Source organism: Squalius cephalus (assembly GCF_949319135.1).
Source record: "Squalius cephalus genome assembly, chromosome: 15".
NCBI classification, from domain to species: domain Eukaryota; kingdom Metazoa; phylum Chordata; class Actinopteri; order Cypriniformes; family Leuciscidae; genus Squalius; species Squalius cephalus.
The window spans coordinates 19,112,068-19,125,541 of record NC_137136.1 but is presented as its reverse complement, the minus strand read 5'-3'; the positions used below and the strand labels follow the sequence as shown (position 1 = coordinate 19,125,541).

The 13,474-nt window shown below is 40.3% G+C and overlaps 1 protein-coding gene across 10 annotated transcripts in view; it reads right to left on the bottom strand.

The window, feature by feature from the left end:
- Positions 1–6,840: 6,840 nt before the first annotated feature.
- Positions 6,841–13,474, bottom strand: part of pou2f2b (POU class 2 homeobox 2b) — a 37,186-nt gene continuing 30,552 nt past the window's right edge. For 4 of the 10 annotated variants that reach the window (XM_079894775.1, XM_079894779.1, XM_079894780.1 and 1 more), the window contains 9 exons: positions 13,036–13,173; positions 12,775–12,916; positions 12,373–12,521; positions 11,820–12,011; positions 11,277–11,325; positions 11,040–11,178; positions 10,831–10,893; positions 9,474–9,547; positions 6,841–9,258 (listed from right to left, as the gene is read on the bottom strand). In XM_079894775.1, coding sequence (XP_079750901.1) covers positions 8,957–9,258; positions 9,474–9,547; positions 10,831–10,893; positions 11,040–11,178; positions 11,277–11,325; positions 11,820–12,011; positions 12,373–12,521; positions 12,775–12,916; positions 13,036–13,173 — 1,248 coding nt within the window. In that variant the 3' untranslated portion in view covers positions 6,841–8,956. The remainder of the gene's footprint in view (positions 9,259–9,473; positions 9,548–10,830; positions 10,894–11,039; positions 11,179–11,276; positions 11,326–11,819; positions 12,012–12,372; positions 12,522–12,774; positions 12,917–13,035; positions 13,174–13,474) is intronic. The other 6 variants (XM_079894784.1, XM_079894781.1, XM_079894776.1 and 3 more) reach the window with 3 other exon arrangements.

Below are 13,474 nucleotides of genomic sequence, written 5' to 3'. Positions count from 1 at the left end.
CTGTTGATAAAACATTTTCTGATCATTTAAAATCCGTTCAGCATTTAGTCACATCAAACTACTACCTAAAAACAAAATACGACTATTAATCTATTGACTTTAAGAGGTATGTGAAGCTTAAGAGTTTAGACATTAGACATTTCTGCTGTAACATGCAATGACAGATGTACATTATTCTCTCTGTGTGTGGGCAAATCACAAAGATAGGAAATCTGTGTAGGTACCAAATTCATACTGTGGGCACTAGATGTTCCTAATGACTCACCAAGTCCATGTGTAATGTGGGACACCCCCATATTTTCTCAGATTTGTGTATTTTTGCATTTCATGCTCATAGGATCTGTATTAACTGACAAGAGGTTGTGGTGTGTTCAAGATAGATGGCAGTAACACAAAACTCCCCAGTTCAAACTCAGGAAGGGATGATCTATGAAGTTTACCAGTGTATTTAGAGTCCATTGTCTATTTTTCACATCACCAAATACGCTACTAGCATCTACAGAAGCGGCAGCCAATAAGCATAAGAATTGTCTCTAACATTTAGTGAAACACTGCGGGTCATGTAATTTAAACATGGTAAATTACAGTGAGGGGGCGATCCGCACCATATATAATTAAAACACTTTTTATAGAAAACTATTATGATGAGTACATTTTTACTCTTATGAGAGTGTGCACCATTCAAATGAATCTTCACATAAACATAATTTATTTTTTAATGTGTAAAACTGTTCAAATTAACATACAATTATGCTGTAGGATTTCCAGTCAGGCAATGGACAGAATTCAGATAATGGGATCCATCAAAAGTCACACAGAGCAATTACCATTGAGATTTGCAGGTATTGTGGACATCATTGAAGGTCACCTTGTAAATGCTGTATTAAGCAGTCGACGCTGTTTGTTTCTGCTAAATTTGCTTCATGAAACCCTGTCATAAATCATTTGGGAGGTTTTGAATGTTCTGCTATGTCTAAATCATGAGCACACATTCCTCACAAAGGTCACAGGTTTGACTAATAGAGCTGATCACTGACCATTTGTGTGTTCAGACTGAATGACAATGGCTGATTAAGAGTCGTGTCATGTGCTGAATAGTTTTCGACGCTTTGTTTGCTCTGTTCAGGTGCGGCAGCTCAGGGCAGGGTGTGAAAACAGGTAGAGGAAGGGAATTTCCTTGTCTGTGTGGGAATGTCCTCCAAAACACTGAACGTCTTCTGGCATCAGATGAGTTCCACGCTGACATCTGCATTTGTTTAGGTTTTAATCACTGTCGCAGGGTTTCATAACAAAGATACAGTGTTATTGGTTGATAATCTAACATAAACAAAAGAGCATATGCTCCAGTCCCATGTTTGTGGAATTTACTGTGCTCCTGTTACACACCTGAAATGCCACCATCATCTGTTCCATCTTGGACCACTGTTACACACTCATGCAAACACACACCTGTGGCACTGAAGCAACAGATTGGCCACCTGTCTGTGTGAGTGGGCGGGTACAGACTGAGGCAGATTGTGAGTGGGAGCATAGATGACTGACGCGTCCTGTGACCAATCTGTACACATCTCACGGCTTCTGCAGACTGATTAGCTGTTAGCATTCTCAATGGAAATCCGCAATTTGAAAATGCCAAAAACTTTTAGAGCCTATCACCTGAACAGTAAGGCTGGGGTTCACAGGATAGGCCTTAGTTCAATTAGGGCATTTAAGTAGCTTTAATATACGTGCCTTAGAAAAACGCAATACTGGTGTCCATCTTGAGACAAAACAGTGGCACTGACATATTTTAAGATATGTCAGTGCAAGTTGCTTTTGGTTAAAACAGCTCAAACGTGCATTTTAGTCTGGGAGTAGGCTTAAAGGGTTAGTTCACCCCAAAATGAAAATTCTGTCAGTAGTAACTCACCCTTGTGTTGTTCCAACCCTGTAAGACTTTCGTTCTTCTTCGGAACACAAATTAAGATATTTTTGATTAAATCTGAGAGCTGGCTCACTCCTCCATAGGCTTCTATGTTATTGAAACTTGCTGGCCCAGAAAGTTTGTTTAAGTGACTACAGTGGCTCAACTATAAGTTTATCAAGCGACTAGAATGCTTTTTCTACGCAAAAAAAAACAACGTCAGAACGTAGGCTCACTGTTGGCTGACGCTGGTCATGTGTGTGATGCTGGCCAATAGTGAGCCTACGTTCTGACGTTGTGCTGCGCTGTTATACTCCGTGAACTCACTCAGAGGCCCACACAGAAGAAAATGAATAGCTGAATAAAATCGTTATTTTTGTTTGTTTTTTTGCGCACAAAAAGTACTCTCGACGCTTGATAAACTTATGGTTGAGCCACTGTAGTCACTTGGACTATTTTAAACATTGTCTTTACTAACGTTTCTGGGCCAGCAAGTTTCAATAACATAGAAGCCTATGGAGGAGTGAGACAGCTCTCAGATTTAATCAAAAATATCTTCATTTGTGTTCCGAAGATGAACGAAAGTCTTATGGGGTTGGAACAACATGAGGGTGAGTAATTACTGACAGAATTTTCATTTTTGGGTGAACTGTCCCTTTAAGCCTCGTCTGTGAAACCGGGGTAAATGTCATGTGACTAATCAATAGAGTGGAACAACTTTTTCAGCAGCCTTGGTTCTGGAAGTATTTTTCCTATTAATTTTAACTTAAAACAGTCTTTATTAAAGAGTTAAAAAGCCAGGAACCAAACAAACCAGCAACAAGGTGAATCACATTACAGATTTTGATCTGAAGCAAAACAAAACAAAAAAAAACATTTAAAAAACAACAACACCACCTACAATCCCATGGCCATGAAGCATTGCTAATGATATCAAAATAAATGGTGGAGATATAAAACTACTGATTTAAAGATGTTGATTATGTATATAGAAAGAATATATTTTAAGTTTATTGCAACAAAAAACATTTCTTGTACATTTATTGCATGTCTACTGTCAGAAGCTAATTTCTCAAAAAGTCAGTGAGTTTGCAGGTATGAAATTTACATTTGAATGCGGGAAGGACATTTTGATCATGTAGCTGAGCTTTAGCTTTGTTAATAAAGTTAAGCTTTGGCTGATGTTAACTTAATGTTCTTATTTTTTTCAGTAGCAGATGTGAGGACATGAAAATCTTAAGGTGAGATTTTTAATCGTCTACAGTGGAGAGTAGAACATGAGTAAAGGACAAGCTGTCTGGCAAAGACCAGATGTCCCATGAGTCAGATGAGCAAATGAGAGCTGTGAAAAGTGGAAAAAGAGGGAGAAATAGAGAAACTAACAGATCTAGAGAGAGTGAAAGAAGGAAGGGGAAGAGAAGGTGACTAAGTTGAGGCACCATGTGGAGGCAGAAGCTCCTACGGATGATTCATTCGTGTGAATGAGAAGAGTATGTGGCTGTTGCTGCCACCCAGCGGCCAAAGGCGGAGAGACAGCATCGCAGTCCTACAGATCGTTGTCACACATCGATTAAATGAACTCATAAGAAAAAGACAACATTTTCATGCACTGTTTTTTTCTCTACCGTTTTTATTCAGATGAGTGAAACACTTCCAGTTACAAAAATGACTTTAAATGAACAACACTGTACAATGAACAAGCGAGTTATTTGTCAACTATTTTTTGGTTTCAGAGATAATTACACCGAAAGGCTAACCTGTCACCATAAGGAGGAAAAGAGACACGGAGGACAGAAGAGAAGAAAAAGGAATTGCTCAACTCAAAGGAGAAAAAAAACTAAGGATGGAAAGGGTAAAAACATGGCAACGCACATCAACAAGCAAAAGAGACGTACTACACGCTCACGCACATATCCACACTGCCAAAATAACCGCATATCTGTTCCGTTTTAGAGTGTAAAATACGTTCACGCGCACATGAACATGTACGCACAGAAAATGACGCAATCACGCGCTCTCATTTACGCAGATTGAGCAGTGAACATGAAATCAGGGAGAAGATTCAGGGGACAGATCAACATCACTAACCCCCCCAAAAAAGAATCAAAAAAGATTCACATACATACTAAGTCTTTTCTTTAAGATCATCGTTATCATCATAAGGATTTGTCCCTAAATAATGAATAATTAAAAATATACATTTCATCATTATTTTCATCGTATGTTACTTTGGATAGTTGAGGTTTTACCTTCAGAAACTGGGTTGCTAGGTGACCAGGGAAAGAGACAAAAGAAAACAGCTGAGGATGTGTTAGTGTAGCTCTTTGGTTTAACTAGATGTGTTTAAGTTCTTTGCTATTAAAAAAAAAAAAAATCTTTTAAACACCTTTGGACTGAAGCTGGTATTTTTATTTTATTTTATTTTTTATGTATAATATATAGACCGAGATAAATCAGAGAGTGAGGTGAGAAGGAAAAGACTCGCAGACTTGCAGTTCTCTTGGTCAGGTCTTTTCAAATGCTATGATTTTTTTTCTTTTTCACCCATATCCGATTGTTACTAATTAATAAAGTGAAAACCGATGCTAATCAAACTCAAGGATTGTGTACAGACTTTAGGGAGCGTGTGTGTTGTGTTCGGACCTCGACTGGCGTGTTGCTTTGGTATCATTCTCTGGAGATTCACGCCACTGAGAGACTTTTACACTTTGAACACGGTCCCTTACGCTGTTATTAGTACTTGCATATCAACATCGTGAAGTTTTTAAGACGTCCTTAACTGCGCCTGACTAACGGTAAGAACGAAAGCTATAGAAAATGTAAAGCAAGATTGAAAGCTTTCTCCTTATATTCCTCTTCAACATCTCCTGCGTTTTAAGACATAATATTTGTCACCTAGCAACAACAGTCACCACCCGCTCTCAGTCACCTATCTTATATACATACATGCACATTAAGTGTGTATATATTATAAAGGTGTGTGTATGTGTCCTGCCCTGTTTGGTGACTGGAAAAGTGGGCCCAAGGGACGAGGGAGAGTGAACATGGCAGAGCATCAATCTTATAATTAAGTTCTTTGAGTGCTTTCATCTTCATCCCTGGAGTCGGTTGCATAAACTGACTAGTTTTACAAGTTAAGCCCAATTTATACTTCTGTATAGAGTGTACGCAGGAGGTACCGCGTAGCCTACACATAGTCGTGTACCCTACGCCGTACCCTAACGCGCACATCCCCAAAAATGTAGGCTAAGTACACATCGCCACGTCGCAGACGCAAGATCTGTGATTGGTCGGCTTGGTAGCATCGCATTTCCTCCTATGCATTTCCGGCGCGTTCTTCTGCGCCGCCATTTTTTAAGTTCAGTGAAGAATATGGCGAACATGGACATGTACCAAGTGAGCGAGCGATTAATTGAAGAGGTGCGGAAATACAGGCATCTGTATTACTCATCTTCAGCCGAATACAAACACTGCCAGATGGCAGCGAATTCGTGGAGAGAGATTTCCTCCAACGTTGTTTTGGAGGTAGCGGAATGTATGAAGCGATGGAAGAAATCCAGGGACAAGTGCGTTCGCCTCCGTAAAAAACTTGCCACAAGGAGTGGGGACCCAGGCGGGAAAAAAGTCCCGCCGTTTAATTTCTTTCTGTCTTGGCGGGCACCCCATGTGAAACACCGGGTTAACCCAGAAGTATAAATGCTCACGACGGTGTCGGCTATGTGCCTAGCCTACGACATACACTCGACGCAGAAGCATAAATTGGGCCTTTAGTCATTACATTTTTCTCTTTAAGACTGTTCATACCTTTTTTTTAAGTCAGTTACATAAAAATGTAGATTGGTCTAATTTGATACCGAACAGTAAGACTGATTACCCCTAACTTAACTGCTAGTTGGTCATACTAGTTCTTAAGACACAGTCTTAACATAATGGCTATGTTTATACAACTGGCCCCTGCTGGTCTTTCATCTAAACATTCCCTGGCCAATCCGAACACACGTCTCCGGCCCCTACAGACGGATGGAGCCCGCTTCTCCGTTTTAAAACATTCATCTATTTGGTTTGTTGTTAAGAGAGTGAGGTATATGAGGAACTATCTCTCTTCTACACCTCCATAGCCAGGAGACAGAACAACAGACACTAAAAAATAAATACAAAAAGCAGGAATAGAAGTAGGACAAAGAGGAGGAGGAATGAGGCAGAGAGGAAGATGGAGCACTGATACATTTCCGCTATCATACAATACATACATTTTGCTGTATTTTCTCTCCAGGAACCCCAAATGCCCCCATCTTTTCTCTCCTAAAGTTTTTGGTTTTGTAGCTGTTTAAAGCTTTCAGGTCAAGGCTCACAGCAGCACTGCGCTCAACGCCATCACTCACACACACACACACACACACACACACACACACACACACACACACGGTAGCCATCACGACAGTAACCATAGCAACACGATCGGTAACATCAGCAGTGGTGAGACAGGTACTGTACGTTCATACACAATGCAGGTTCCTACAGAACCGTATCCCTTCTGAGCCATGGCAGTGCGTGCTTTTACTCTGGAAGGTTACTTCAGCGTTGAATGAATACTACCGAAACATTTGAGCAGAAGAACCACAGTGCTGCTTTTTCCCCTGATAGGTTTCCCTCCACAGGCTCTGTCCAGTAAGGAACAGCTAAGAGGTCGAGAAGACAAGAGTCTGCCCCTACACTGTCGATTAGTGGCCGGTCCATTCGGACCGACGGTTGCATTTGTCGATGGATTTGGTTTGAAAGGTCGCCTTGGCAAAGGAAGTTTACATTTGAATACAATCTGGTGCCTCAAACACACCCACTACAAAACAGCATTTGGAATATATTAAATAAATAATAATAATATTAATAATAAAAAAAGGTCTGTTAAGAAAATTCACAAACGAGCAAGAGGAGGATAAATAACAAAATCAATTTCTTTAAAACGGGGATGGAAGAAAACAGAAAAACCCAAAAGAGAGATAGTGTGAATTTTTGGTCTAAGTAAATATGAACATTTTTTTTTATCTTTTCACATTGTTTTCTTCCATACATAAGCAATTAGTAAGCATTATAACATAGATCATTTACTACAAAATCTAGAGAAGCACTAACTGACCCATTCGGACTATACAGTAACGTAGAGAACTGAGTTCATGTATCTATCCATCGTTGAACCTGCAGCGCTCACCGACTACAGGTTTCAGCACGATTTGAAATACAACGGTAAGGTGGATGAGAGCATGTGAATAGTTGTGTATGGGATATTTGGTTCTCTTTAAAGCTTGTTTATACTTGACTTTGGTTCTTTGGATGTACTTGAGCGTGTTTATCCTGGTTTCTTGTCTGTTGAACTGATTTCACAGTATTGTTTCAACCACCTGATTAGAGTCTCTAACACAACTAGATAGGAACAAGTAAGGAACGTAAAAAATGAGATTTCCGCAAATACGTGAATTCCTTTTTCCCAAATGAAAGCACACAAATCTACACACACAGCTGAGAAAAGCCCCACAAAACAGACAGACAGAACGAAAGAAACAACCCTCCCAACCCCCAAACGAACCCGAAACATCTTCATCTTCAGATGAGTCCAGTGAGGTCATCAAAGATCCCGCCACCCAGGACCAGAAAGAGTTTGAATGACAGGAGGCGGAGCCAGATCCCTTGCTACATGGTTCTGGGTGACCTCGGTCCAGAGATGCATGAAGGGATGCTGTTTTTTTTCTGTACAGTGACTCGTTTTGCTCCTCGATTCGTTTTTGGCTTGGTTTGGTTTTGGTTTTCCTTTCTGGGAAGTTTGGCTGGCTGTGAAGTTTCACTTCATTTTTTGGCTTGTAGAAGAAGCAGAGAGGATAGGAGCCCTTTCACCGCTACAGATCCCACACCATGCTGTCTTACCAGAGCGGCCTTGTCAAGGTTTGGGTCCCCGATCTCTTTCTGCATCATGTGAATGGTGAATTGATCATGTATGAATGAATCGCTTTGGTATTCAAAAGGGACAAAGTGAGTGAGGGAAGCATGCAAGCACTTAATTATTAAGAGAGAAATGAGAGTATTTACACTTAGAGCAGTGAAAGCTAGAGAGAGGAGCTTGGTCTCACTTTTATTACACTTTACGACATTCATGTCATTGGACAAAACAAGTGCATCAAGCTATGCAGTGCTAATATGATGAACATCAAAGACCAAACACCCAATTCTCTCTATACGCTCGTTAAGACGTAATGATGATGGTAATAAAACATTGATGTACTGAAACATTTAATAAAGACAGATGGAAAATCTGCTACTTCTGTGAAAAAAAAAAAAACTAGAACGAGGAAGAACCAGAGAAACACAAGGGCGTTTGAGCTCGACTTGCTCATCTTTTATGCTGAAACATTGAATCATAGAAACCGTGAAAGAAAACGGTATGATTTAATGGAAAATGAGATGAAGAGCTCAGAGATGGCTGGATTGTTGTCACTGGGTCTGGTCCTGGACGGTTGGCTATTTACAGGTCCTTTGGATAAAGCTTTTCCATCCGTATTTTTTGGTGTTTGTTTTTGGTATTTGAGATTTTGGTATGCTTGTATTTCTTTGTCATAGTGAGTCTCTCAAAGTTCCTTTATACTTTTTGGTATTCAGTATTCCACGTTTTCTTAAAAGAGTTGTTCTACAACACAGTAAAGTTTGTACTTTTTGTTGTTTTTGGTGCTCAAGGATCTCTTTTTGTCCTCTTGTCTCACTTCACTACTCACATAGTTTTTTCTTCTCCTTTAATTTACGTATTTGGCTGTGTCCCGCTAAGCCTTGTGGTGTTTTTTTGGTTTCATTTTCCCTCTTCTCTTCTTTCTTCCTCCTTCAACTCTGTCTCTCCATCTCTCCCCTCTTCTACTCTTGTGTATTTTTGGCATCAGTAGAGTGGGAGAGCGGAAGAGAGAGAGTATGAACGAGAGGAAACGAAAGGGAGCGAGGGGATCAAGAGATGCTTTGGTTGACAGGTAAGGTTTCACCTCCTCCTTCTCCTCCGTTTGTGATTGGACTTGGGCAACATCACTCGATTTTAGACCCTCCGATTGAGTGCGGGCTGTGCAGCAATTCACCGGAAGAGCAGGAAGAGACTGGGCTCGAGCAAGGGGAGGGACTCATGCCGCCTGCGACAGGAAATGAGGTTTTGCCAACAGCTGAACCGCCCAATCCCATGCCGGGGCCTGATGCCATGGGCAACAAAGAGGAGTGGTTGAGGAAGAGGGAAGAGGTAAGACCTGCTCCTTGGGCCCCAGAACCACCAATTAACACCTTGCTGCTGCCTTCAAGACTGGAAATGGGCAGCTGGCCACCACTGGCCGCTAGAGCTGTGGAAGAGACGCAGTGTTACTCACAAACATCAACAACAATAATATGTGACACGATAAACAGGATGCACTAGTGCCGTGTGAACATGAACAATGGGAGCAAAGAAGAATAGGAGTGGTAGGACGTAAACAAACACTCAAACAGAGAGGACAAAGTAACATGACTGACATGAGGTGGCAAAGTCATCACACATCGCCCTTCCTTTCGCACAAACCTTGAATAGTAGCAAGTGGGTTGCTGCCAAGTAGAGCTTGGTTCATTCCTGTGTTAATGCTCCTCATCGTATTCCTGAGTCACACAAACAAATAACCATCCCACAAAACACACAGAAAGAAACGAAAAACAGAAAGGAATGAAGGGAAAAAGAGAAAACATTTCGAAGCATAGTTAAGAGCTGAAAAAACAGTGCAAGAAGACAAATCTTTGCAGAATAAACATGGCTTTTCTTGTAATACAATGCAGGTCGCATACCAGCAGAACTCAGTGACGCACGCATCAGTCTGTAACAACCCGTACACTAAGATGTAGTGGGATTTTACTAAATCTTTTGAATAAATATGAAAATCTCTGAACAAATATGCAAAACATACTAGCACTTTGTGTACTGAGTAGATACTAAAATCAAAATATATAAATATAATTTTTTTGTAGTAGTAAAACAACTATTTATAACTAATATTTTTTAATGTAATATATTAAATTCATAACTATTTAAATAAAGGAATGTTTACTTTACAACAAGGTAAGGCCTATATTTGCACTACTATTCAAAAGTTTGGGGTCAGTCATTTTTTTTTAAGAAATTAATGCTTTTATAAAGCAAATGATCAAAAGTGAAAGTAAATTCACTTATATTAAATTTAATTTAATTTATATATATATATATATATATATATATATATTACATTTTTACATTGTTACAAAATATATATTTCTATAAAATAAATGCTGTTCTCTTTGAACATTATATTTCACTGTAATTTGCTAAAATCGTGATATTGTGACAACACTGGTGCTCTGAATGCACTGTGTGTATGTTATCATAAATGGTCAAGTCAATATCAAAAACAAAGCCAATTTACCAGAATTCACCCTATGCCCTAATCCACATTTCCCTATACTTGGCAATGACATATGTTATGTGAATGTGTGTTTATTTTATATTTGTGTGTGTGTGTGTGTGTGTGTGTGTGTGTGTGTGTACATGTTTTTCTATCCCGGTGGGGACTTCAACCTGAATGCACACTGACTCATGGGGACTCGTGTCACAGTGGGGACCTAAATTGAGGTCCCCATGGGTACACAAGCTTATAAATCATACAGAATGAGTTTTTTTGGAAATGTAAAAATGCAGAAAGTTTTCTGTGATGGGTAGGTTTAGGGGTAGGGTTAGTGTAAGGAGACAGATTTTACAGTTTGTACAGTATAAAAACCATCAAGTCTATGGAGAGTCCCCACAAAGATATTTGAACCAGACGCGTGTGAGTGTGTGTGTGTGTGTGTGTGTGTGTGTGTGTGTGTGTGTGTGTGTGTGTGTGTGTGAGAACACAGACTCTGCTGGTTGTATTCACCTCAAACTTGCAGCAAAGTCAGTGATGTAGTTAGAAACGTCACCATTCTTTTTATGCCATGAACTGCGGATAACAAAACCACACACAAAAATACATTTGCACACACACCAACACTGCAGGTACCTATATTTGCTGAGCCAGAGGGAGTAAAAGGTGATGAGTAAGTGTGTGTGTGTGTGTGTGTGAACATGAGAGAAAAATCAACTCACCCTGTGTTCAGACTTAGCGTACTGTGAGTTGGAGGGGCGGGGCTGGCATCACCACGTGAAGGCGGGGTTACTGGTGATGAGGCGGAGCTTAAGGTGGGCCCGCTTGAGGTCAAAGGGCAAACTGATGACATGGTGGTCACTGACAGAAGTAAATAATAACAGAATGAACATCCATCATATATATACTAAGCAATTATATATGTCTATGATCAGCAGATGTCCACTTGTGCACCCTACCTGCTGTGCTGAGACTGCTCACTGTCTGGGATAGTCCCTGACTGGACATCTGTAAGGAAGATGTGGATATGATGTCACAGGTCAAAAGGGAAACATGATGGACAGAGAGTATTGAAGGGTGAAAAAGAGGAAAAGGAGAGAGGCCGGTGTCAAACACTGGAAGGCTTGTGCTCTGTTTGTAGATGCTACTCAGTTATACAAAACCTCAATTACAGAGAAAAATACTGAGTTTCAAAGTTAGTGAATACATGCAATATTCCTCCAAAAAACATGTGTATGTAACAGAGGTTCAATCCTCCTATAGTATTACAACAATGACAGTGAACTAGTTGCATAAATTGGCTATGAAGGAATGGATTACGATTATTCCACATTAAAATGCAAAGCAATGCAGGACGGGTGAAACCACATTCAGGAATGAATGGATGTGCCATTATGGGAATGATTATTATCAATTGATCATGCAGGAGAAACTAGTCGAGTGTTGTGGCACAGGGTCATTTGAGATGGGGGTATGAGCCAAGGGAGCAAGCCAGGTCGTACCATGTGTGGGCTGTAGCAGGGGGGTTTGTGCGAGGTGGGCTGGGGTTGGCTGGGCAAGGGAGGGGTGGCACTGGAGGGGTTAATACGTTTCTCTTTCTGTCGGCGGTTGCAGAACCAGACGCGGATCACCTCCTTCTCCATGCTGAGCTTCTCTGAGATGAGCAGGATCTCCTCTGAGGTAGGCTTCTGGTTCTGAATGCAGAAAACACAACCGATTCAGAGGTTTCAGATGGGATTATTTGAAGACATTAATTTCGAAAGTGTATATGAATGTTTATTTGGTTATACACTACCGTTTAAAAGTTTGGGGTCAGGGTTTTATAAATATATATATATTTTTTTTTTTATAAAAAAAAAAAGATTTCTGAAGGATCATGTGACACTGAAGACTGGAGTAATGGCTGCTAAAAATTCAGCTTTGCCATCACAGGAATAAATGGCATTTTACTGTATTTTCTACTGCTTTGGTGAGCATATGAGACTTCTTAAAAAAAATCATACTTTTGAACGGTAGTTTATGTTGTGCACTGGTTTTGTAATCACGTGTTCTGACCGTGATGAAGCTGCGTTCCAGAGCGATGCGGACGTTGGTCTCAATGCTGGTGCGTTTCTTCCTGCGGCGGCCAGGCAGGCCCTCAAACCCCAGCGAGGGAGAGGACAGAGCACTGGGACTCGGCAAGGTGCAGTCCATCGACATTGTTTCTGAGTAAACCAGTAACAAAAAAATATTTCAATTTTTCTGTTGATTCAACTGCAAAATGTTATACAAAACATTTTGTGGTTGACAGTCTATTTTTACATTCTATTTTTCAATTATAAAGTAGCCAAAATGCCACTTAATCTGTAGTATTATTGTATGTACAGAACATGCGTTCGAGACTGATAGAAACTTTTTGGATTGTGTATGATTAGATTGATAGCTGTTAAATCTGATGGAGCTCTTTGTGATGGTTACCTGCGTCATTCAGCCACTTCTCCAACAGAGGTTTGAGTTTGCACATGTTCTTGAAGCTGAGATTGAGCGCCTCAAATCGAGAGATGGTGGTCTGACTGAAATCATTCCCATAGAGTTTCCCCATGGCCATTCCCACATCACCCTGTAGAGGGAAACAGAGACCAAACATGACTTTACAAGGAAATACAAAATTTTCTTTGTGTGTGTGTGTGTGTGTGTGTGTGTGTGTGTGTGTGTGTGTGTGTGTGTGTGTGTGTGTACCTGTGTGAAGCCCAATTTGATCCTTCTCTGCTTGAAAGTGCGGGCAAATTGCTCCAGTTCCTCCAGGTCACTGGGCTCCTCAGGGTGAGATGTCACTTGCGTCACTGTGTTCACGCTGCTCTCTGCAACCTTTTCTCTCTGCCACGAACCAGACACACATCAAGACTCAAACATGAGAGAATAGCACAGAATACAGTGTTGTGCACATACACTACTGTTCAAAAGTTTGGGTTTGGTAACATATTTGTATGGGGTGGGTAAGAAGGTTTATGAAAGACGTCTTTAATGCTGACTAAGGCTGCATTTATTTGATCAAAAATACAGTAAAAACAGTAATATTGTGAAATATTAGTGCAAAATTATTTTTATATACTTTAAAATGTTATTTATTAGGCTGAATTTTCAGCATCATTACTCCAGTCTTTAGAGTCACATGATC